Raw genomic sequence first — 26931 nt, 5'->3', positions numbered from 1 at the left:
AGGACATATGTAATATGTAAAATTGTAAAACATTATCAGAACCAAAAAAGAATTCAAAAAGCATCCAGTCCAATTTCTATATTTTTGGAAAAAATTTTCTCATATGCAAGATGTTATCTAATGTTGCTGATATTACAGTGATGGGGGTAGAAAGGGTCACTCCTCTTAATAGTAAAAGTAAAAAATAAAATCTTTATAAGGTTATTAAAATATCAGTTCTTACTTCTAATAGTGCCGATGTCCCATATTTTTGTTTCAAATTAATAAAGCATTTCCTTTATAAAAAGTAAAACCAATATGACATAAATCATACATAATAAGTGATATTTCACAAGCGGGAAACAAAACAAAATGTAATTATTTTTGAAAAAAAGCAAATCACAGACTTCCATGGCCTACAGGCATTTGTACTTCTGAGAATTCTCAGATCTAAAATGTCATGAGAAATTCTGAACCGGCTTACATTTTTGAAACACAGGAACTGAGAGTCACAAGGCCAAACCTACCCTTAATAATCGATTCAGCTGCATACAGATCCCGTTTGTAGGTCACCTAAAGGACAGATAAACCTCGTTAGACTTAGCAGAGCAGGAAGGAATGTGAGAGCAGTAAAATCATGCCCCCAAGGAAATTCTCCATTTTGTAGAAACTATAAACACATAATACTGGACATTTCTAAATTACAGCAACATCAGCAAATTCAGAACAATGTATTCTACTTTTAGGGTTGGTTGACGATTTGGTTTTTAAATCTTTAAATAAATTGAGATACTATATGGCAGTGTTGACCAAAATCTTATTAATGAAAATGAAGTATTGTATTAAAGAATATTTAATAGCATTTAAATAAAAGTATTAGCATTACTATGTAATAGTAAAGTTTTTCTGTTGGAAGGAGGAGAAGGTAACTAAAACAAAAATCACCAAACTTTATTTTTAGTTGAAATGAGGAAGTTCTCAAAAATTAATGCACATTAAGAAGGTATACTGCTCACAAAAATTACGGGATATTTCAAAATGAATATGAAGCGATAAAAAAAGAAGCATTTGATTTTTTTTTATTAAACAAGAACATCAGAAAAGCAAACGACAAGTCAAAGAAGTTGTTCAATTGTGCAAATGAGATGCAAAACCAACTTTTATTTCATGGGTGAAGATGCACTATACCAGTGGTCCCCAACCCCTGGGCCACGGACCGGTACCAGTCCGTGGGCCATTTGGTACCGCAGAGAAAGAATAAATAACTTACATTATTTCCGTTTTATTTATATTTAAGTCTGAACGATGTTTTATTTTTTAAAAATGACCAGATTCCCTCTGTTACATCCATCTAAGACTCACTCTTGAAGCTTGTCTTGGTCACATGATACATTTATCCATCTCACCCTAAAGGTCAGCCGTGAAAATATTTTCTGACATTAAAACGGTCCGTGGCCCAAAAAAGGTTGGGGACCACTGCACTATACAAAAGGCTGAAAGTTCTGGAGTATCTGTATTTTCCCTGATCCCCTAATTTTTGTAAGGATTTTTTGGTTCTTATAAAAAGAGCCTAGAAGGCACCACCATGTACATAAGAACAATCACAAACTTTCCTTAAAAACACGCAGCCTCTTTGCAATTATAACCTGCTCTTTGTAGTGTAACCTGACGGGGTTCCACGGCAGATATGTCCCAGGCCACGTCCAGTGAACTCAGATATAGGACGTGTTAGGTGTACTGCAGAACTGCATTGCAGAACCAGTTCCCCTGCCTCACAGAACTGAAAATGCAGTGAATCATGAACTATACTAATAGAGACTACAAGGTCTTAGGAACTCATCATTCAAATGCACAGGTGATTGTGGTGCAAATGGTCTAAAAACCCACTCCGAGAAGTACTCACTACATTAGTACCTTTCTATGACTACAATTGAAACTTTTTTCCTCCAAATATCTGATAACTACACTTATACAGACACTTTGTTCAGTTTAAGTGGCTCAGGGCACTTCTGTGCAAAATAGACTCCTGGACTATGCCTTTAACCTAACAGGTGAATTCTAATCCATGACTACAGCACAATTAAAGTAGCGCGTAATCTGTAAGATAGATGAGAAGTTGCTCGAGTATTCAACTAATCTATTTAAATTAAATGTGACATTGCTACCTTATCTCTGAAACATCCTCATGCCAACCAAAACTAGTACTACGGTTACTGATCCCCAGTGTCACTCTATTATCTGGAAAAAAACAACAGAAAACCAACATTTAAAGGTTCATGCTATGCACTGTACCACATTAAGGAATGTATTCATCTCATTCGTTCATTCAACAAATATTTATATTTATCAAATAATTACTGGGTTCTAGGTCGCATCCTAAGTGCTGGGAATAGAGCGATCAAAAGAAGAAAAACTCCTTTACTCGTGACAACTACATTTCAGTGGAGAAATTTTTCTTATGAAATTAGTTTATCTTTTGTGCTTAAAAATAAAAAGTTAACTAGGCCTCTGAAGTCAAATTCAATGTTTGCAATTTAAATGAGAAACTGCTTTGCTCCCCCCTGCAATTGCTGTGTAGGGTAAATCAGAAATTACTGGGCAGATGGTTAATTGCCATCACTCATTTTTATCCCTTCCTGTTTTTGTTGAGGGATAAAGCTGCATTCTAACCTAAAAAGGAATTGCAAAAATACTTTTCCTTTCCAAATAAATCTTAACAATGGGTTTTTAAATGTAAAGAAAGTTTGATTTCAAATACTAAAATGCTTTTTCTAGCATACTTACAAGACAACATTTCTGCATCGAAATCAGTGTTATGAATAAAATACATGTTTCTATTACCCACAGGTCCTTTCTCTGCTAATATTACATAACTAACTGCATAAGCAAGAAGAACTCCTAAATTCTCCCCACCCTTTTGTTTTGTTTTTTGTTCTACTTTGTCTTGAAGTCTGTGGATAACTACTATACTTTGATTAAATATTTTGTATTTTATTAATATCTTCAACATAAAGCCTTCCTGAAACCCTCAACTACACTTCTCAAACACCGATTTAATAAAAATAAACTACAAAATATTTCTGAGAAACTTGTAATGTACTGTGTTTAAAACAGCTTTATTATTTTTTTCTAAGTAAAACATCTAACATTACATCAAAGGGCAAAGTCCTGGCAAATGTAGTTCTGAATTGATGAGTTACTCTTTTTCCTCCAACTCTTACAGCAATAATGGGTTGCCCTTTTCTTATCTTTACTTTCAAAAACAGTTTAATAATCAGTTCTCCTTGGTCCTTACACAACCCATTCTGACAAACAGTGGCTTTAAATGACATCTCCCTCGTGTTGATGGAGTAGGGTGCATCCTGGGAGGCGCCTGTTCTCACGTGGCATGCAGGAGAGCTCCAGGGGTCCCTGCAGACCAGCGGAGGCACTCTGCAGCTGACTCTCCAAGCCCCATGCCTGCCACTCACCTAGTGAAGCTCCATTTTTGTCTGTGGTATTCAACTACGCAACCTTCATCTGGGTCAAGTGTTCCACCGGAATAAATAAATGTATGTGTCTACTTTTCAATGGAAAGAAATCCGAAGACTGAGAGCCACGAAGATAGCTCTCTTCCAATCCCTAGGTCAGCGCTCTGTCTACCTCAAGGTGAGCACCACAACGCACAAGCACGGTCACACCCGCGCGTGTTGCTCCGCCTGTGTGCACACCCATCTCGGAGCTCAGTCCCGCGGGGCTGCCACCTTACATGGTCATGTTCCAGGACACTCAATGACCCCCCACCTTCTGCCTCCTGAGAAAATGAACATGTAGCTCCAATAATTAGAAACCAGAACATCTTAAATTTTAAAGATACAGAATGTTTATTAGACACAAATTTAGATTGAAGGGGTATATTTATTATATTGATTTCCATTTCATCAATTAAATCTTTGTTGAAAATATTCTTTCCTCTAGACTGGCTAACTAAACGAAATCTTTTAAAAGGAAATAATGCCACCCCAGTATATCTTTGAGGTTAAAAAAGGCAAAAAGTGAAATCATTTTGTTTCTTTTGTTCTTAAAAAAGATGCCAGAATACTTGGATCTAAAAATATATATAATTCACATCAAAACAAATCCTCAAAATTCAGCCATTCCAATAATATTTTAATGACTCGAACACTTCAGAAACTCCTTCTAAAGCATGATTTTCAGACAATTGGACACATCTGAATTTCTTAAATAGTAGATTATAAATCTTCTATAAATCTTCCAATCCTTGAAGATGGTTTTCACATTTAGAAACAAGAAGTCTGTTCAATTAGGTTTGTACAGTGTAGTGACCAAATATTTACTTATCTTGAGACAAAAACATGGTATAACTATATCTTAAAGAAATGGGAGTTCTTCTGTAGGCTAGATGAAATGTCACTGGAGTCAGGATGTATTCACTAAGGCCTGGCAAGACACCACCACTCAGAGAAAGCATGAGAGCTAATACCTATTCCTGTTCCTGGGACTCAGTCCTGCCCTCTTCTGTGGCTGGTCACTCTCTGGGAAGTAGGCTTGGTCATTCATGGGGATGTCCTCTACTCTGCTTGATGATTTGAAAAAAAAAACTGATGTTTCCTCCTGCCCCAGAGTATCTGCTGCAAGGTTTACATAAACTCTGAATGTTTAATTTTTACATTACTTTTACCAAAAAACAAAAGTATGTAAAATACAATATAATAACTCTCCTGGGCTTTCTGGTGTCAGTGAGAGTGACAGTCCTAGTCATCCCTCACCCCCCCCATGGGAACACCCTGACTTCTGGGAAGTAGGGGAAGGTATCCTGGATCCGTAGTTCAGAATCTCCCCTTGTCTAACTGTTTCATGGCATTGACTTGCCTCTCGAAATGTTTTTCCACACTGTGTCAGATTTCTGAATCATGTTCTGGGTACTTCACACCACCGCAGGAACTCGGTACCAGTTTCAGCATAATCGTAGGACACCTTTTCTCAAATCCGAGGTTTAAAAAAACAGTAGCACCTTTGGGATTATTCTACAACTAGAAAACACTAATGTCAAAGTGTGGATTCCATGGCTTTGGCTTAAAAGCAGCTGAAATAATCTTCATCCATACAAAATGGTAAGGCAACAAAATTATTTAAAGTAGGAGCCTATACTAAAGACAACTCATACAATGTTATCAAAAAGGCTAAATAGGACTAAATAAACAGCTAGGACAATATCGAAAAGATAAAGGTGGAAGGTAATGAAAGACAGGAGGCAGAAGAAGGAAATCGGAAACCAGAAACAACTGCAATATTTGCACTTAAAGTAATTTCAGCCCACTTAACAGAAGAAATGGGGTGCCTAAAAAAGGCCTCATAACTGTCATGTGAAGGCTTTTTGCCCAAGCCATTGCATCACATGCCCCTTTAGAATCTAAGATCCTGTTAAGGCACATCATTATTCAAAAACCACTCAGAAGAGTGTGGCTTCTCCTCCTCCCTCCCAGTTTGGAAAGTGATACTCCGAAGAGGACCCCTCTGGACCTAAGAGCGTGCCACCCTTTGGCATGTGTATGAGTTTCCTAGGGCTGCCACAACAACCCAAACTGAGCGCCTTAAAACAATAGAAATGTATTGTCTCCCAGGAGTGGGTCACCACTGTACAGACATTCTCTCAGATCAGTCCAGTAGGAGCTCCGTTCCAGGGCTACTGGGAAAGGTTCTGGCTTCAAATCCAGTTGAGTGTAAGGCAACAGAGCAAAAGGATACATACAGAGAACAACAACAACAAAAAAGTGGATAAAATAATCTTACTGGCTAAATGGAATTTGTTTGAATAGATTATATCAAAGTGAAAATTTCCTTAGAACTAAGTAATATCAACAGAAATGATACCATGCTTGCATGGCTTAGAAAGCCCAGTGAGACTCTTTAACTCCCTTACTATATGGAGACACATTTTTCTCCCAGAAATATTGTTTCAGCACAAAATCAAGCATTTTTATACTACCTCTTCATTTTCTAAAGCATCTGGAAAGTGTTTATACTGCACCGTGTGTCTTTAGGAAGGACATAAGCACAGACAAGACCAGAACAAAGTACCAACTCCATTCATTACCTTCCAGAGATCAGGTGATCCTTCCACAAGTTTGGCTTTAATGTGACAGTATTTTAATGCCAACTGTAAACACTCAGTTCCAAAATCCAGGTCATAGTCACTACACTGGGTAGGAAAAAACAGAGTTAACAAGTTAAAATCTAATTTTAAATAAAACTAAATCATTCATTGCATAATCAATTGCATAGAGAAAAGGAAGCGCCTAGAGAATTCTCAAGCTCTTTAATTAGCTACTGATTATGCAAGTTACAGAATAATTTTCCCTATGCCCTAAAAAACAATAAAAAGTAGGGATGATGCAATTATGAGTCTCAAACTTTCTCAGTCGTTTCAGGTGTCAGACAAACATCATACTTAATTTCCTTTGCTCATAAGCTACCTTTCCAAACATGTTTCTAAAATGCCTGAAGGTGTGGCTGAGGTATGGCTGAGGATTACCACATAATTTGATTGGACAAATCTATGTATCACAAAACTCCAAATCACCTACCTTATATTTGTATTAATTTATATTTGTATATATAAATTATATATATGATATATACATATATACACAAATACATAGCTCTCTTATTCACCTTAATGTTTTAAATACTAATATATCTTTTTAAAGTTTTTCCATTCTTATTCTGGATCTGGACACAATTTAGTAAAGGTCTGTCAAAGAGTTAGTAAAATATTCAGCTAGGAATTCTTGTTAAAGGTTAAAGAAATGGTGAGAGGGGATGTTCCTGCCTTGCTTCTGATCCCAGTGGGAAAGCTTCTAGTTCTCATCATGAAGTATAAGGTTAGCTGTAGGTTTCCTTAGATGGTCTTTACCAAGTTGGAAAAGCTCCCCTTTATTCCTAGTTTACTGAGAGTTTTTATTATGAATGAGTGCTGAATTTTGTCAAATAGTTTTTCTGAGTCTATTGAAATTATCATTTGACTTTTCTTCTTCAGCCTGTTAATGTGATGTATCATAATAATTGATATTTTAAAATGAACTGTTCCTGGATATCTGGAGTAAATCTCACTGGGTTGTAGTCTGTAATTCTTTACATACATTGCTGTATTGTATTTATTAACATAGAATTTGCTAATATCGAATTCTGTTGAGATATTTTCATTTATGTTCATGAGATACTGGTATACAGTTTTCTTACTTTGTAATGTTTTTTCTGTTTTTGGTATTAGGCTGGATCAGAATGAGTTAGAAAGTCCTCCCTCTGTTTCTATCTTCTACAAGAGATTATAGAGAATTGCTATAATTTCTTCCTTAAATGTTTTTTAGAACTCACAAGTGAACCCATCTGGGCTTGGTGCTTTCTATTTTAGAAAGCTAATAACTATTGATTCAATTTCTTTAATAGACATAGGCCTGTTTAGATAGTCTATTCTTATGTGAGTTTTGGTAGATAATGTTTTTCAAGAAATTTTGTCCACTTCATCTAAGTTATTAAATTTGAAGATACATAATTTTTAATAATATTCCTTCATTCTCCCTTTAATATTCACTGGTACCATAATAATGCTCCTTGTTTCATGTCTGGTATTAATAATTTGTATCTCCTCTCTTTTATCCTTAATGAGGCCTATTGATTTTATTAACCTTTTCAAAGACCAGATTTTAGTTTTGTTGACTTTATCTTATTTTCTGTTTTCTATTTCATTGATTTCTGCTCTAACATTTATTATTTCTCTTCACCTTCTTACTTTAAAATTAATTTACCCTATCATTTTCTAATTTCCTAAATAGAATATTAGATTATTGGTTAGGTCCATGATGGCGACCTTTTTATAAAAACTGCCCACTTTTGCAGTGCTGGTCAACCTGGTCCCTCCCACCCACTAGTGGGCATTCCAACTTTCATGGTGGGCGGTAGCATAGCAACCAAACGGTGGGCGGTTTTTATAAAAAGGTTTGCCATCACAGGGTTAGGTCTTTCTTCTTTTATAATACATACATTTAATGCTATCCAATCTTCTTTACTGCTTTTGCTGCATCCCAAAATTGTGACAAGTTGTGTTTTAATTTGTGTTTAGTTGAAAATACATTTTTTTAATTTCTCGACATTTATTCTTTGACCAATGTGTTACTGATAACTGCATCATTTACTCTCCAAGTATCTTGGTATTAATTTCAGGTTAAATTCCATTGTGGTCTGAGAGCAAACATTGTATGATTTTTATTATTTTAAACTTGCTAAGGTGTTTTATGGCCCAGAACGTAATCTACTTCAGTAAAGTTCCATGTGAACTTGCAAAGAATTTGTTTTCTTCTATTGTTGGATAAAGTAGTTCATAGATGTCAATTACATCCAGTTGATTGCTGGTATTGTTGAGTTCAATTATGTCCTCTCTGATTTTTCTGCCTACTGGATTTGTCCATTTCTAATAGTGAGGTGTTAAAATCTCCAAATATAGTAGCAAATTCATCCATTTCTTCTTGCAGTTCTATCAGACTTTCCCTATGTCTTTTGAAGCTCTGTTATTAGGCACATAAATGTTAAGGAATTTTGTCTTCATATAGAATAGACTCTTTGATGTAATATCCCTCTTTATTTCTGATAATTACTTTCTCTCAAGTCTGCTTGGTCTAAAATTAATGTAACTACTGTTATCTTTTGACTAGTGTCAGCAAAGTATATCTTTCTGAAACTCTCTAATTTTAATCTGTATGTCTTTCTATTTAAAATAAATTTCTTACAGATAACATGTATTTTGGTCTTATTTTTTTAACCCACTCTGACAATCTCTGACTTTAAATTAGATTATTGACAGTTAAAGTAACTGTTATAGTTAAATTAATATCTACCATATTTATTACTCTTTTCTTTTTATGGCCCCTTGTTCTTTGTTTCTGGTTCTATATCTACCTTTTCTGGTTTGAACTGAGTATTTAATTCTTTTTCTTAGTATATCAATAATACTTTTTTTTTTTTTTACTATTTTTAGTGTTCTGAGAGTTTGTAGTATACATAAACACATATTAATCAAAGTCTGCTTTCAAATAACATTGTATAACTTCATAGGTTGTAAAAGTAACTTACAACAAAATATTCCAATTCTCCCTCTCTTGTATCATTGCTGTCAATGATTTCACTTATAGACAAGCAAACATGTTTATATACATATAAACACAGATATGCATACATGAAATACACTGTTATTCTTATTTTTTTAAACTTAACGATTATTTGTGATATTTGTAAATATAAGAAAACTAAAGCTTTCTCTTTTACCTTCATTTCCTCCTTCTCCAACATTCTTTCTTCTTTCTTTATGGAGATTTGAGTTTCTGACCTGCATCATTTTCCATCTCTCTGAGGAACTTCTTTTAACATTTTTGGAAGGAGGTGTACTGGCAATAAATTCCCTCAATAATTATCTAAGAAAGTCATATTACTCCTTCATTTTTGGACAATAATTTTAAAGAGTAGATCATTCTAGAGTGAGTTTTCTTCTCTCTCTCTCATCATGGAATGTTTCACTCCATTCTCTCTTCTTGCTTTCATGGTTTCTGAGAAGCCAGATGTAATTCTTATCTTTGCTCCTATAGAGAGAAGGTGTTTTTCCTCTGGCTTTTTTATAGATTATGTCTCTTCAATTTTCTGCAGTTTAAATGGCATATGTATAACTATAGTTTATCTGGCATTTATCCTGCCTGATGTTCTCTGAGCTTGTGATTTGGTGTCTGACATTAACTTGGGGAAATTCTCTGTCAATATTGCTTCAAATATTCTCTTCCTTTCTCTTTTCTTCTCCTTCTGGTATTCCCATTATGTATGTTAAACTTTTTGTAGACATCTCACAATTCTTGGGTATTTTCTTCTGTTTCTTTTCCCCAGGCTTTTATTCTCTTTGCCTTTTACAATAGTTTTGGAACTTTCTACTGAGACATCCTCAAGCTCACAAATCCTCTCCTCAGCTGTGTCTAGTCCACTAACAAACTTAAATTTAACCTTCATTTCTGTTACTGTTTTTGATTTCTAGCAATTCTTTTTTAGTTCTTAACATTTCCATCTCTTCGATTGCATTGCCCAACACCTGGTCTTCTATTGGCTGAATTCAAGGTCCATGTGTACAAAGTTTCAAATACTCTATCTAGCACAGGGGTCCCAAAACTTTTAACACAGGGGGCCAGTTCACTGTCCGTCAGACTGTTGGAGGGCCGGACTATAAAAAAAAACTATGAAAAAATCCCTATGTGCACTCCACATATCTTATTTTAAAGTAAAAAAAACAAAATGGGAACAAATACAATATTTAAAATAAAGAACAAGTAAATTTAAATCAACAAACTAACCAGTATTTCAATGGGAACTATGGGCCTGCTTTTGACTAATGAGATGGTCAATGCCAATGTCCGGTTCCATATTTGTCACTGCTAGCCGTAACAAGTGATATGATGTGCTTCCGGAGCCGTGACACGTGTCTTGCATCACCAGAAATAGTACTGTATGTGAGCGATGCCACGCTTTGCGGGGCCGCCACATACAGTACTCCAGGAGCACAGGATGTGGATCCTGTGTTCCTCTCACTGACCACCAATGAAAGAGGTGCCCTTTCAGGAAGTGCAGCGGGGGCTGGATAAATGGCCTCAGGGGGCCGCATGTGGCCCACAGGCCGTAATTTGGAGACCCCTGGTCAAGCAGCTTCCTTAACCTCTACCCTCCCCTGAACAACTAATTTAATTTCTGTGATCAAAGCTGAAAACTTGGTTTCACCTCTATTGGTGACTCCTTTGAATTGTTTAATTTCCATAACTCAGTCTCTAACCAGAGTCTTCATCCATCATTTCTCTTACTCTCCCCTCACAGTAGTCGACCTGTTATCTCATTGAGGCATCCAATCCTGTGAAACCTCCATTTGCTCCTGGTTAGAAAGCCTCCCTTTTCTTCCACTGCCTTTGTCAACTAGGAGACTATGGCCAAAGACATGAAAATCTTTATTACAAACACCCCAACTGCCCGATCTCTTGTCCAGCCACTAGATCTCCTTTATAAACTCCAACTACAAATCAATCATGTAATCTCTGTTCTTGTTTTATGAATTTTAGTTCATAGTTTATCAGTTATAAATGTACAATATAGAAAAGCAAATTTCCATAGAAGATTATTTATGAAAAACTTTGCCCTGCTCCTTTTACCCCCCTTTGTCTTCCGAGAGGCAATTAATTATTTTTCCTTCTAAATACCACACAAGCTCAGCGGCACGTGGCCATCAACTTTTCTCACTCACACAGCTGTGGGACGGTAGAGAAGACCCTGCTTCCATGCTGCGGGGCTGTGGGTTGGCTGTGGCAGCTCTGATCCATGGACTGTACTCTGCAGGCCAAATGGAGAGGCAGCAATACCAGAGTATGCCTTCCTCATAGCAACAGCAGAAGCACAAGAGGGCAAGTCAACAGCACAAGCACATTTGAGCCTCTGCCTATATCACTTCTATTAAAATATCAAAGCAAGTAGGAGGCCACATTCAGACTCATAGGGCAGGAAAATACACTTCATTTGCCAGGAGGCCATGGCAAGAGTGCAAAAATGGAACAATGTGGCAGAGGATAAACAACAGGATCAAATGCATTGCCTATCGCACCACATCTCTCAATACATACTTGTGATGCTGCCTCTTGATTTTCAGAGTTGGCCATCATGTATGGAAGAAGAATTTGGCTTCTTTCCTCCCAACTTCACCTCAATACAGACTAACATTTTCTATTCCGCATTCCTTCAATATCATAATTTTTGTTGAATCAATCAATATTAAGTATTTACATCATTATTTATGTAAACACTACTCACTGCCAAGTCATATACTGTAATTCCTTTCCTTCACAAGTCTTTTTTTCTTTGGAATTAGAATTTATCTTTTATTTTAAGTGTTTAGTTTTTGTATATACATGACTTGCTCAATAGCAAACACTTAGCTATTTGTCTGGATCTACTCTCAAGGCATTTTGACAATTTTATATTCCTAAAGAAGTCACCTTTGGAGCTTTCTGAACTTTTTCAACATGGACTAGTTATCCTGTGCCAGCCACATAGCCATCGTCCTGAAACTCCCTATATCCTCATCCTGGGGATAACCTTCATCTGCTGCCCACCATGAATCTCCTATCTCCTGTACTTCTTGTAATCTTTCTAATTTGACTCCCTAAGTTTTGTGGAACAAATCCTTTAGTAGCTTTCTGGGAAAGGGAGTGTCAAGTTAAGCTTTTAAAAACTCTTTTGGTTGCATTATTTCTGATTTTCTTCCCTCTACTTTTTGTTTATTGGAAATTTTTGTTAAAGAGTATTGACTCTCTTTTCTTTCATATATATAAATATATAGTCCTTTGTGGGAACGTTTCTCAGATTTATTTTAACCCCAGATCTCTTTCTAATATTTAAATGTTTATTTTTCTAGCATTTTGATCTTGTTTTACATTTCCAATAACTTTTATCTCTGTAATGATACTAACTTTAAAAAAAAAGTTTTCTTTCCCTTGCATATTCATTGCTTCATCCATATTACTCTTTTCTGTTTGTTTTGGGCTCTATCTTCCACAATAAGCGTATTCTTTAGATCCATATGGTAATGCTTATCAGCTTACATTTAAGAGTGGAAGATTAAAAAAACTACTAAACAATGAGTACAGACATGAGGCTTCTACAGAACCAGCTGTACTGTAGGGTGATGGGGTTGAGAGGTTTACTGGGGAACTTCTGAGGTTACTATTTTTAAGTCTTTATTCTTAGACTGAACAGATTCTCCAAACAAAACTCTCTCCATTTCTAGCCAGGAGGGACAGCCACGCTACCAGGATGCTGGCTGAGTGGGAAAAAGGCAATGGGCTTCCCTATTCAGTAGGCAGTGGGCACATGGGCTGTTAGTCACTGTTTGGGCAAGGTGCTCATTCCCTTGAAGACTCTCAATATCTGCCCACACATAGGGCACGCTTCACTACTATCTGCCTCTGTAGCTGGAAGGGTGGGGTCATAAAGTATGGAGGTGATTTAAAGATAGACTACTCCTAAATAGTTTTCAGTACACCCACCTTATTTTGACCCCTCTCACTCAGTTCTAGAGGTATCTGGTGCTGCAAGGTCCTGAACATTTTGGGAATTTTACTGTAGGCAATTTTTAATTTTTAGCTTTCCCTCCTTTTATTTTCTTTTAATAACTCCACCTTCTCAAATTTACTGTATTGGTCACTACTCATTTACCTGTTTCCCAGCTATCTGTTTGCCACTGTCTTCTCTCTTATTCACTTTACTCTTGTGGGTCCATGGCATTTTTTAATCCCTTTCTAGTAGCTTTAATAAGGTTTGAGTAGTGGGAAAAAAATAGACACACAAGTTCAGTTGGTTATCTTTCCCCAGCAATAGGAGTATTTGCATTCTAATTAAATAATTCCAAGTTGTCTTACATAAAGGTGGTTTCAATTTATATTACCATAAGCAGTGTAGAAGAATGTAGCATGGTTGTTAACATGAGGTAAATGAGTAGGACTCATAAGGAATGAGAAAGCTCTAAAAAAATATTTTTTTGTATAATGTGGTTATTTTTCTTGGAATACATTTCACAAGTTTCAGGGCTTTTATGACACACACAATAAAGTAAGGAACCATTATTTTATGGTAATTATGCAATGGTCATGGCTTCAAATAATCCGATTACCTATCTACCCTTCCAGCTTTAATATCTTTCACAGTATTATTTCTGCAAGGCAGCCTGGGAAGTTTGCCCAACAAAGAACAATATATACATTAGAGAAAAATGAAATCAAAGGCATGCATGCACAGGTTTCTCACTCTGCAGTTAGAGATCCATGCTCAGAATGTTTCAAGTAGAAACAAAATGGGCTATCTTACAATTAGGTAAACAATGAACACCTGCACTCAATTTATCATGTGAAAATCAAACTTGAAACGTTTTGCATACATTTACATTGTTTGAATTATGCAATGTATTTTAGAATGGCAGGAGAGACAGTTATCCAAGAAGCTTTGTTCTTACAATATATATAGGATTATTTTATAAGTAAATAAATAATCTCTGACTAAGTCCATGTGAGACTGATAAAATTCAGCTCTCACTCTTTAGAAAACAATGTACAAATGATCTGGCTAAGGACAAAATGTCTTTGGGTATAAAATTTTAAATAAGTTCACATATTTATTATCCTAGAGGCAAACACCATACATATCTCACCATACTAAACATTCATGAGAGGCTTTCAAACACCTATCATGTGGGAAAATAAAAACTCCGTTTTTCACATTTTTTACTTCTGTTCCCAACCAAAATCCATTATAAACTTAGAGGCCAAATCTAGCGATACTAAACATTATCTAGAACAGGGGTCTCCAAACTACGGCCCGCGGGCCACATGCGGCCCCCTAAGGCCATTTATCCGGCCCCCGCTGCACTTCCGGAAGGGGCACCTCTTTCATTGGTGGTCAGTGAGAGGAGCACATATCACTTGTTACGGCTAGCAGTGACAAATATGGAACCGGATATTGACCATTTCATTAGCCAAAAGCAGGCCCATAGTTCCCATTGAAATACTGGTCAGCTTGTTGATTTAAATTTACTTGTTCTTTATTTTAAATATTGTATTTGTTCCTGTTTTTTTTTTTTTTTAACTTTAAAATAAGATATGTGCAGTGTGCATAGGGATTTGTTCATAGTTGTGTTTTTTTTTTATAGTCCGGCCCTCCAACGGTCTGAGGGACAGTGAACTGGCCCCCTGTGTAAAAAGTTTGGGGACCCCTGATCTAGAAGATGATATTTCTTTTTCTCTGCATCTCGATAATTGTGGGGTGATAGGGGCATGCAAAGTAGCATATGAGAATGAATTTCACCAGTCATTCTAAAACCATGGTTTTCTCCCTTTCTTTCACAATTAAATATTGCCAAGCACAATTAAAACCTCAGAGTCTTATTGGAAAATACAAAACTTCTTTGAAAAAGTAAACTGATGAAAAGTTAACAACAAAATTAAAAATAAATTAAGATGTTCCCCATAAACACACTGAGTAGGCATCATCTTTTCCCAATGTAAATTACTAAGGTAAAAACAGAAACCTGCAGCACTATCCAACCCCAGAGACAAGGCAGCTTTAAATGCACAGAAAACTATCATAAGGCTCTTGCCATAACCTCAAGAGATCATAATGGTCTGAAATAAATCCAGGGAATAAAGAGAGGAAGGGCCCAGACCAGATGTTACTTCATCAGGAGCAGGACTGGTGATGCTATTGCCCAGGCTGGAAGGTGTAGGAAAAAGAGCAGGTCTGTTGGTTAGGTTAATGGGACCAGTTAGATTTAAGTTGCCTATAGGAAAATCTAGTAAAAGTAGTCTTAGGAAATAGTAAATATATGCCCCCAAATTATGGGAGAAACATGAGAAAAATGATCAGAAAAGCTGCTGAAAATCTATCTATTTGCTGGGAAAATATCTATGGAGAATTTTTCAGAAAACACTCTAAGCACTGACAAGGATGAATTAGGCTTGGAAACCATGCAAGCCAATGTGACCCAAGGAGAAGATGGCAGTATCAGAGATGTAGTCACAGACTGGGGGAAACTGAAGGGAAGAAACAATGCTTTCAGGGGATCATCTTGATTGATTTTAATTGACACATTTATAGGTTGCAAAGATTTTAACCTGAGTTCAGTGCAAGCAAATAAAATTGTAAAAATCTGCTTTAAACCTGAGTCAAACTATTATCTCAAGTCCTTTATTGACTGAAAGTATAGTTAAAAACTTATCACGCCTGACCAGGCAGTGGCACAGTGGATAGAGCGTTGGACGGGGATGCGGAGGACCCAGGTTCGAGACCCCAAGGTCGCCAGCTTGAGCACAGGCTCATCTGGCTTGAGCAAAAGGCTCACCAGCTTGGACCCAAGGTCACTGGCTCGAGCAAGGGGTTACTCAGTCTGCTGAAGGCCTGCAGTCAAGGCACATATGAGAAAGCAATCAATGAACAACTAATGTGTTGCAATGAAAAACTGATAATTGATGCTTCTCATCTCTCTCTCTGTTCCTGTCTGTCTGTCCCTAAATATCCCTCCCTCTGACTCTCTCTATGCCCCTGTAAAAAAATAAAATAAAAATAAAAAAACTTATCACACCTTCTACACAAACATCTTGTCCAATAGCTTCTTTCTGACCCATTCTTTACACCAGTCTCATTACTTTCAGCCTTCTCTCTGGTTTTCTTACATTTCACATGGTACTTACAAATATTTCTAACAAGTCTTTTATCCTGCAGATTAGTTCCCCAGCAACAACTTTTAAACATTGTCCATGAAACTGTGGCTCCTTGCTTCATAAAAAACTCTGTTCTGTACAGTCTACGTCCTTAAATAATGACACAAGTCAACTAAGAGAGCGGGAATTAAATTTGCCTGAACACTAAGGTGAATAGTAACCAGAAAATGTTCTTTGGCAATAAAATGGAACAAAGGGCTGAAATGTGTAACTACATGGATGAATCTCAAAATCATAATGCTTCAAAAGAATACATATCTATGACTCCATTCATATGACATTCTAGAAAAATGAAAACTACAGAGAACAGAAAACGGACCAGTGGGTGGCTAGGGCCTGGAGATGTGAAAGGGAAACTGACCACGTTTGGCCATGTGATTTGCCTTAGCCAGGAGAATGAGGTAGGAATGAGTGCACCAGCTCTAAATCTAGGCAGTAAGAAACTGTGTGCTTCCTCTCTCTTGTATCTCTGCCATCTCCATGAAATGAGTATGCCTAGATAGACGGCTGATCAAAGGAGGAAAACAACGTGGAGCAGAGTCCAGCCTACACACGCCTGCAGTGCAAAGCAGAGCTACCCCAAAGCAGAGCCTCCAGCCCAGTCTAGCCAGAACTAGCAGAGTCCCAGCCAACCTACAGACCCATGAATATAAATTGATTAGCACTGAGCTACTGTCCTCTCGGATAGTGTATATATACCACATGTGTAGCAATAGCGAACTGCCATAAACTATTGAAGAAGTGCTTTGAAATTAGCCAAAAACTAGAAAGAAGTCTATGAGTCAAGTAATCTATAACATACTAAAGTAATCCAACACAAAGAAATAAACTACAAGTTTATGCACTAGAAAAAAGAAGTGTAAAAAAACATACAAAAATAGTATCAATGTGATTTTATTTATAAAAGATTCAAAATCAAGCTATTTGAGAAACATCTACAAAAATGGTAAGGCTATAGAGGGAGGCAAGAAAATCATTAACACCAAATTAAAGAAAAATAATAGGAGGGAAGAGAACAGCACCAGGAACAGGGATGCAAACAGGAAGGAGCAAAGAAGACATCACAACAATGCATTGGCAATGTTCTATCTCAGAAGCTGGATGATGAATCGAAATCAAATACCTATCACGTTCTTAAATCAATCTATCAAATGGTATATAATATGTGCTAAGGAATATTGTTATCAAACACGCTTCTCAACACACCACACACACACAAAAGCCTTGTTGAGCAAAAATGGACTAAGACCTACATGTCCCTCCCTCACCAGCAGGGAGCTAAACTGTGGTCCCTGGGCCGGATGAACTCCATAGCACTGACAGTCACAGAACGGTAAGAAACTATTTGGAAGGATTGTCTGGGGACATTGGGAGGTTAGCCAGGAACACCTGGATTGCAATATTCCCTCTGTAACAGATGACATTCTATTCTGAGAAACTTAATAAATCTCCTTAGTGACAAGGAGTTGAGATATTTCATTTGTTGTCAACAAATACAAAACAAGTGAGTAAAAACAGAGACCAATAGATAGGTCACTTTCTGGCTCCTTCTCTGCACATTCTGTGGGTGACACCAAAACCAGCAGGGCATGCTGGAAGCAAACACCAACCCTTCTAGGTCAGCACACGCCACTTTGGGCCCCAGCCTCTGTCCTACTGAGATCGCTGGGTTCAAGAAATGACCGCGGGTACACAGGAGTTCCCAGACTAGAATAGAGTGAAATGAGCTGGAGCAGCCTCTCCGTTTTCATCCTGCTTTCGTTTTGTTCCACTTTTCCTAAAAGAGTAAAAGTACGTCATCCCTTCGATCAGGCACCTGAAAGAAATAGCAATTCTTTTACTCTGCCTTTTCCCAAGAGAGGAAATTTCTCTAATTCGTTACAGGTCAAACTCTGATTATCTTCAAATAGATCTTAACTTTGAGGAAAAACAAGAGCAGGTGGCAGGACTCAACAGGTAACAAGTAACAAGGACCCTGACCCTTTTCTTCAGACTGCATCTCGTGCATACAGAAAAAATAGTGTCTCCAAGCCAATAGCCATTGGAAAGATTGAGCTCTCCCAAGGCTAAAATACCCTTTCCTTTACACATCCAGTGCATTAAAATTGCTCCTAAGTTAAATGGCAATTTTTATCTTAAAATGTATGCTTCTTAAGAAAATGTATATATCAATACATGTGTTTATATCAATACAGTATCAGTAACTACATATATCAATATAGGTACTACTGAAGAGAGTTCTCTTCAATTCAGCAATTAAGCCGCAACATGAAACACACACTCCCCCTTGTTTTGCACAGAAGGGGAACTTCTCCACATCTGACCAAGGTGTGTCCCCTGTAAGTCATTTGCTATACAATGGTAGGCCACATCTTCCACTACCCACTGCCTTTGCCTAAGGCTAAGATGATCACTGTATAATGTTAGTCTTTTTTCTCTGTCCTCCTGGAAATTCCGATTAAAGTGGCACCCTGTTGTAATTTCTCTCATATGTATTTTTTAGAGCCGCATAGTTATTTCACCTTACACGTAGGTGACATTAATGAAGCACATGTCCACTCACCGTGGAACCTTTAGGAGAAAACATCTTCCAATCTGTCCAGGATACTTTGGGGGTTTTTTGTTGTTGTTATTGTTTCCCCTCTTGTGGTATATTCTTTATATTATTTTATTCAGTCTCCTGAAAGATTCAAGAACCCTGCCTTAGTTTTTAACTGAAGAATTAAAGGTTAGTTACACAATTAGTGTTTTCATTTTCTTCAAATAAATACCCAGAAGTAGATTGCTGGGTTATATTATAATTATATTGTTAAGTTTTGAGGAACTCCCATACTATTTTCCACAGTGGCTGCACCAATTTACATTCCTACCCAAAGGGTTCCCTTTTTTTCAGATGTTCTCCAACACTTGATATTCTTGTCTTTTTGATAATAGCCATTCAGACATGTTTGAGGTGATAGATCTCATTGTAATTTTGATTTGCATATTCCTGATCATTAATGATGCTGACCACCTTTTCATGTCCTTGCTGGCATCTGTCTGTCTTCTTTGGAAAATGTCTATTCAGATCATAGGCCCATTTTAAAAATCTGATTGTTTTTGCTATTGAGTTTTGCTATTGAGTTCTTTTATATATTTTGGATATTAGTCCCTTTTCAGACATGTGATCTGCAAATATTTTCTCTGTTCAGTAGCTTGCCTTTTCACTTTGTTGATGGTTTCCTTTTCTGTGCAGATGCTTGTTTACTTTGAAGCAATCCCACTTATTTATTTTTGCTTTCGCTGCTTTTCCTTTTGCGGTCAGATTCAAATAATCATTGCCAAGACCTATGTCAAGGAGCTTACAGCCTGTTTTATTATAGGAATTTTATCATTTCATGTCTTACCTTTAAAGTCTATTTTGAGTTAGATTTTGTTTACGGTGTAAAATAGTGGTCAGATTTTATTCTTTTGCATGTGGCTGTCCAGTTTTCCCAATAACATTTATTAATGAGAATTTTTATTCTCCATTACATATTCTTGATTCCTTTGTCATAAATAAATTGACTGTATATATGGGTTTACTCCTGAGCTCTCTATACTGTTCCATTGGTCTATGAATACATTTTAGGCAAATCCCATACTGTTTTATTTACGATGGCTTTGTAATATAGTCTGAAATCAGGGAGCACGATGCCTCCAGCTTTGTTCTTTCTCAAGATCACTGTAACTATTTTTTCTGTGTGGTTTCATATAAATTTTAGAATTATTTGTTTTATTCCTTTGCAAAATGTCATTGGAATTTTGATAGTAATTATATTGAATCTGTAGATTGTTTTGGGTAATATAAACTTTTTTCCAACCCATGAAAACAAAATATTTTTCCATTTATTCGTGTTTTATTCAATTGCTTTCATTAATGTCTTGTAGTTTTCAACATTTAGGTTTTTATCTCTCTCATTTATTTCTAGGCCTTTTATTCTTTTTGAGGTAATTGTAAATGAGATTGTTTTACCTTTCTGTTAATATGTTATTTGTGTATAGAAACACACAGATTTTTGGGTATCAATTTTGTATCCTGTAATTTCACTGAATTTATGTATAAATTATAACAGTTATGTGATGTAATTTTTAGGATATTCTATACTATCATGCTCTTTGCAAATAGTTACAATTTAACTTCTTCCTTTCCAGTTTGAACACCATTAATTTCTTTTTCTTGCCTGATTACTCTAGCTGGTACTTTCAATACTGTGTTGTATAAAAGTGGCATCTTTTTCTTATTCCTCATCTTAGAGAAAAGGTTTTCAGCTTTTCACCAGGGAGTATGATGCTAGCAGTGAGCTTGTCATATATGGCCTTTGAGAGTTTTATCATAAATGGATGTTAAATAGATGAATTTTTCCATCATTTCAAATGATCATTTTATTTTTATCCTTGGTTTTATTAATGTGATGTAGCACATTGATTTGTGGATTTTGCTCCATACTTGAATCCCTGGAATAAATTTCACTTGATCATGGTGTGTAACTATTTTAATTTATTGTTATATTTGTTTTGTTAATATTTTCTTGAAGATTTTTGCATCTATAATCATCATGGTTATTGGCCTGTAATTTTCTTTTCTTGTTGCATCCTTGTATGATTTTGGTATCAGGGTAATGATGGCCTCATAAAGTGAGCTTGTAAGTGTTCCCTCCTCATCCATTTTTTAGAAGTGCTTGAGAAGAATTTTTATTAATTCTTCTTTGGCCCTGGCCAGTTGGCTCAGCAGCAGAGCGCTGGCCTGGCATGTGGAAGTCCCAGGTTCAATTCCTGATCAGGGCACAGAGGAGAAGCGACTATCTGCTTCTCCACCCTTCCCCCTTCCCTCTCTCTCTTTCTCTCTCTCTTTCTCCTCATCCCACAGCCATGGTATGAATGGTTAGAGAAAAGTTGGCTCCAGGCGCTAAGGATGGCTCCATGGCCTCACCTCAGGTGCTAAAATAGCTTGGTTGCTGAGAAACAGAGAAGTGGCTGCAGATGGACAGAGCACCATCCTGGGAGAGGGCTTGCATCCCAGTCGGGGCGCATGCAGGAGTCTGTTTCTCTGCCTCCCTGCCTCTCACTTAATATATAAAAAAAAAATTCTTCTTTGATTGTTTGGTAGAATGCAGTGATTTTTTTTTATTTTTTTATCTAGAACTGTTTTCAGAGTATAATCAGGCCTCTCACTGTACTCAGATTTTATACACTCAAGTAAGATATGATTAAGAAAAACAATTAAGAGATACATTTCTTTAGTCTGAAGGTAATTACATTATACATATGTGGAAAATTAACTTCTTAGTGCTATTGCTTTATACTGTACACAATCCTTTCTCCTCATCTATAAACTTTATGATAATAATACAAACACAAGTAACCTTACACATATGCACATGTGTGCATGCACACACACATATAAAAAACCATTGGGTCTATGGCCAGATTAAGCCTTAAATTGTGTACTTTCATAAGGAACGTTTTAGCAAGAACAAAAGGCCTAAATAAAATGTAACTTTCATTTGGCTGCAATCACAAAAGAAATAAAAAGTAAAAGTCCCTCAAAATCTGGATATTAACCACAAGTAAAAGAAATACTTCATTAACCTCTGTGGGATATTCAGATCAGATTAAAACAGAAAAATGTTCTCTCTTGTTTCAAAACTTTTCAATCACTTGCCCTAAATATAACAATCCAGAAAAGGTACAGCTAAGAATAAACAGCTGAAAATCATTTTGCTTCATTTCCCCTAACTTTCTCCTAAGTGGTAAATTCTATGAAATCATATCACTTAAAAAATCACAACAAATTGCACGCATTGTTACACACACCCATACACACACAAATTAACTCTCTTATGTCAGGAGCTGTGCAAAGCAATAAAAAATCAATTCATTGCATTCATAAGGTTTCACAGCACAAAGAGAAATTGTGTGATTTTTTAAATTTATGAACACTTTGTTTTTAACTGCACTAATTATAAGACACAACTTAGCAAAAAATAAGTAGATTTTTCTCCAAAAGAACATTTAAAACAAGACTGTCTTCATTTTTACTTGCCACTACTCCTTGCCTTTTCATTCCTCCGCATTTACCTTTATTAGAAATGCAAAGTCAAAACAAATAAGTGAATAAAACCATCTACAAGTACATCAGTTTCCTGTGCAGAAATATACCAGTTTCTCAGACTGTTACTACCTATAATCCATAGAAAAAATTCCTTATGCAAATAAGCTCAGGAAATACTAGTTTTTTGTTTTCTTTTGTCTTTGTTTTAGGAAATGTTAGTTTAAATGAAGTTCAGCACCTTCATTTCAGATATTTTATTTTACTAACATGGATTCTGAATTTCAAGTGGGGGATATGATTCCTAGCATTTTCCAAATACATTTCACCATAAGACCTTTTCCCAAAACTTAATATCTTTAAGAACAATGCTCTCTGGAACATAGTTTGGAAATTATGATTTAACCCAACCCCAGCTTTTCCATTCACTTTGTTTTTTCTTGTGAATTGTGCTCAAGCTCCCTGTCTCCTTTGTCCCTTTGTCCCTCTCTCTCTTGCTGTGTCTGTGTTCTTCTATTTCAGTCTCCCTCTATCTTTTTCCTGTCTCCCTTTTCCTGTCTCTTTCTCCTTTCTTTCCCTCTCCTCCATCTCTATATGGTTCTCTTTCTTTCTTTCTTTTTTTTAAGACTTTTTTTTTTAATTTTTATTTATTCATTTTAGAGAAGATAGAGAGAAAGAAAGGGGGGGGGGAGGAGCAGGAAGCATCAACCTCCATATATGCCTTGACTGGGCAGGCCCAGGGTTTTGAACCGGCAACCTCAGCATTCCAGGTTGACGCTTTATCCACTGTGCCACCACAGGTCAGGCTGGTTCTTTCTTAATCTCTCTTTCAGGCTCTATATTTATGTCTCTCTGAGTTCCTGCCTGTTTCTCCTTTCCTTTCTTCCTCCTTGTCTCTTCCTCCCAGCCTCCCTGCAAAATCCATTTTATTTTTATTCTCTTTCTCTCTCTCTCTGTTACATACACATATACCCTTACAAAAATCTTATCATTGCTTTTATGGCAACACATAGCACCTATGTGTTAATAAATGAGCCCACATTTAACAAGTGGGCCTTGGATTATACATCCTAAGAATTTATTATCAACTCAATAAATCCATGTAGGTGTATGCTTTGTTTTATTTATGTATTAGTCATTGATATTACCATTTCCAAAAATATCTCTTAAACAAAAATTAAATACTCTGCCTATTTAATCAAAGGAAATCCTTCTCACTCATTCCATCTGATGTAAAAATGATCTAGTAGTCTAATGGAAGAAATATGCTGAATTAGCAGATCAGGTAAATCCTATCTATGTAATGGCAATTACAAGGTCAAGCAGGTACAAATGTATGTGTTAGAGAAATGTATGTTTCTATGAGAAAGTTGTCTCATCAATTAGAGGATATAAATAAAGAAGTAGAAAGTATAAAAAACCAGATAGGAATTCTGGAGTTGAAAAGTTTAATAATGAAAGTGAAAGGTTTACTAGGAAGGCACAACAGAGTGCATGAGCAGTCAGGACAAAGGCATATTAAAGATCAGTCAATTGATGTTACCCTATCTGAGTAATAAACTGCCACACCAAGTGAGATACACTAGTGAACACAATCAATTTCAACTAAAAGTATAAACCTCTTTGTAAATTTTGGATATTAGGCCCTTAGCTGAGCTGTTGTTTGAAAATATCATTTCCCATTTAGTTGGCTGTCTGTTTATTTTGTTGTCAGTTTCTCCTGCTGAGCAAAACTTTTTTAGTCTGAAGTAGTCCCATTCATTTATCTTTGCCTTCATTTCTTTTGCCTTTGGAGTCAAATTCATAAAATGCTCTTTAAAACCCAGGTCCATGAGTTTAGTACCTATGTCTTCTTCTATGCACTTTATTGTTTCAGGTCTTATATTTAGGTCTTTGATCCATTTTGAATTAATTTTCATACAAGGGGACAAGCTATAGTCGAGTTTCATTCTTTTGCATGTGGCTTTCCAGTTTTCCCAGCACCCTTTGTTGAAGAGGCTTTCTTTTCTCCATAGTGTGTTGTTGGCCCCTTTATCTTGATAACATTATACGGAGTGAAATTAGTAAATCAGAAAAAAACAAGAACTACATGATTCCATACATTGGTGGGACATAAAAACAAGACTAAGAGACATGGACAAGAGTGTGGTGGTTACCAGGGGTGGGGGGGAAGGAGGAGACTGAAATATCAGTTATAATCTTTTTCATTTACCTGTAAATGATATACCTATACCCTGCCACAATCTCATAAACGTGAAATGTGCCTGTATATGGCACTGATGGTGGGATTGGTCACATGGCTTGTCCAATGAAATTGAATGGAAGTGGCAATGTGCTAGTTTCAAGTCTCTCCTTATAAAGAATCGTATCCTTCCACTTGTTCTCTTGTACTTTCTGCCATTGCTGTAGGAAACTCCCCAAGCTAGCTGCTGCCCCTACAGCCTGGGTTCCAGAAAACAAAACAAAACCCTGCACAGAGCAGACCTGTGCACAGCCCTCAGCAAGGAGCCATGCATAAAAATAACAGCCATAACTAGTCAAACCCAGCCTAGGCAACCAACACCCAGCCAACCAGAGACAGGTGAGCAAGAATAAATTATCTTTTTATATGCCATGCAGTTTGGGGAATATTTGTCCATAAAAAACACTTCTAATATCAGGCACTGCACTTGAAATTTTACATGGGTTAGCTCAGCCAAACCTCCCACAGACCCTGACATAGATACTACTTTTAGCCTTATTCAACTGTTAAGAAAACTGAGGTTGGCAGGTTGAATAATCTGCTTACAGTCACACGGTTAATAAGTGGGAGAATCAAGAATCGAGTTCACACAGTCTAATTACAAAGTCCTATGTCTCTTTATGACTATGTCTCCCTCTCCTACTTGGCTTCAGTTGGTTAACAATAGCATCAATAAGTATACCCTTGTTCTGTTTCTAGTCTAGTACTGATGGATGTAAACTCTAAAAAATAACCATCTAGGGACTCTGTGTTTCCAGATTCGCTCCTGTTGCTGCCTCCGTCAGGATCAACCTCACCTGGCTGCAAACTAAACAGAGTGCTACAAACCTACACACCACTTTAAGAGGCAACACTGGTTTATCTTCAAGAAAATATAGTCAAGAAACAAGAGGCTCCGACAGAAAAACAAATTTGCTATTGATGATTTATTGATAATAAGAAAAAAAATTAAATTAAATTTTGTTTTTACAAGAATATCATACTGCCTGACCTGTGGTGGCACAGTGGTTAAAAGCGTCGACCTGGAACACTGAGGTCGCCGGTTCGAAACCCCAGGCTTGCCTGGTCAAGGCATATATGGGAGTTGATGCTTCATGCTCCTCCCTCTGTTCTTTCTATCTCTTTCCTCTCTGTGTCTCTTTCTCTCTCTGTGTCTCCTCTCTCTAAAAAATTGAATAAATAAAATGTAAAAAAATAAATTGTAAAAAAAAAAGAATATCATACTGAAAATAATATATCAGATGACATTATAACTACACAATTTTATAGTGACAACACTGTCTTGGAAAATAGGGTGGAAAGACTGTGCTTTTTATAAATGAAACTTCCCTATAAATGAGACAGAATTTAACTAATTCCTTCATCTAAAATCAACAAAGCCATGATAAGTATAAAAAGTGAAATTTATTTAAAATGCAAACCTCAATGTATAATTTCTTTTCACATACTATTATACTGCTTAATTAAACACCATGAGGACATGATATAACATGATAATTTGTAATATGATTGAAAACAAAGGGCATTTACTCATTCCACAATCTGTAAGAATCAGGTATGCAGTAAGTAGATAAACCTACTTCTAATGAAAGGAAAAAAATCTGAGACTTCTGATGCTCATAATTCCATTTAATATTTTGTGGTAGGGAACACACAGACTGCACGAAATGATGTAACTTATCTTTATTTGGACACTTAACTGTACCTTCCTTCCTTCCCTCTTTCTTTCTTTCCTTCCTTCCTTCCTTCCTTCTTTCCTTCTTTCCTTCCTTCTTTCTTTTTTCTCTTTCTTTCTTCTTCCCCCTTTTTTTTAATTTACAAGTAACTAGAGATTACTTGAAGGGAAAGAAAAAAAAAAGTCTGTCATAGCATCTTAGAATTTAGTTATTTTTAGAAATGAAGGATATAAATTTTTTCCTTGCAGTTTCCTTACACCCTAAAGACCATTATGGCTAAGAAAGGTGTGTGTTTCCAAAAAAGAAATATAGTGTCATTAAACAGATAATTTAATAGGATGTTTCCTGAACCTCCTCACTGAACTATAGCCATCAAAAAATAATGGAGTTAGTCATGCTATTTATTTCTTCTATTTCAAATACACGTATTTCCCTAAGGCGTGTATATAAAAAACATACTTAACAGGAGGACTAAACCACAGAGTTAAACCAAAAAGATGAAAACAACACAAATACAAAGACATATAAGATGCTAATAAAAATGCACTTCTGAATTTACTCTCAACTAACCAGCAAAAGAAAGTCTCTAGTTTGTTGATCCTCAGTGACCAAACCTTATTAAAAAGG

General features: G+C 36.3%; 1 protein-coding gene across 2 annotated transcripts in view; it reads right to left on the bottom strand.

The window, feature by feature from the left end:
• The window catches only part of CRPPA (CDP-L-ribitol pyrophosphorylase A), a 211844-nt gene that overhangs the window by 139933 nt on the left and 44980 nt on the right, over nt 1–26931 (bottom strand). For both annotated transcript variants that reach the window (XM_066353923.1, XM_066353925.1), the window contains exons 4-5: nt 6077–6181; nt 507–552 (exon numbers count right to left, since the gene is read on the bottom strand). In XM_066353923.1, coding sequence (XP_066210020.1) covers nt 507–552; nt 6077–6181 — 151 coding nt within the window. The remainder of the gene's footprint in view (nt 1–506; nt 553–6076; nt 6182–26931) is intronic.

The sequence above is a fragment of the Saccopteryx leptura genome, chromosome 12 (genome assembly GCF_036850995.1).
Source record: "Saccopteryx leptura isolate mSacLep1 chromosome 12, mSacLep1_pri_phased_curated, whole genome shotgun sequence".
Taxonomy (NCBI): Eukaryota; Metazoa; Chordata; class Mammalia; order Chiroptera; family Emballonuridae; genus Saccopteryx; species Saccopteryx leptura.
Note: the sequence above shows the minus strand (reverse complement) of the source record. Positions and strands in the feature narration are given on the sequence as shown.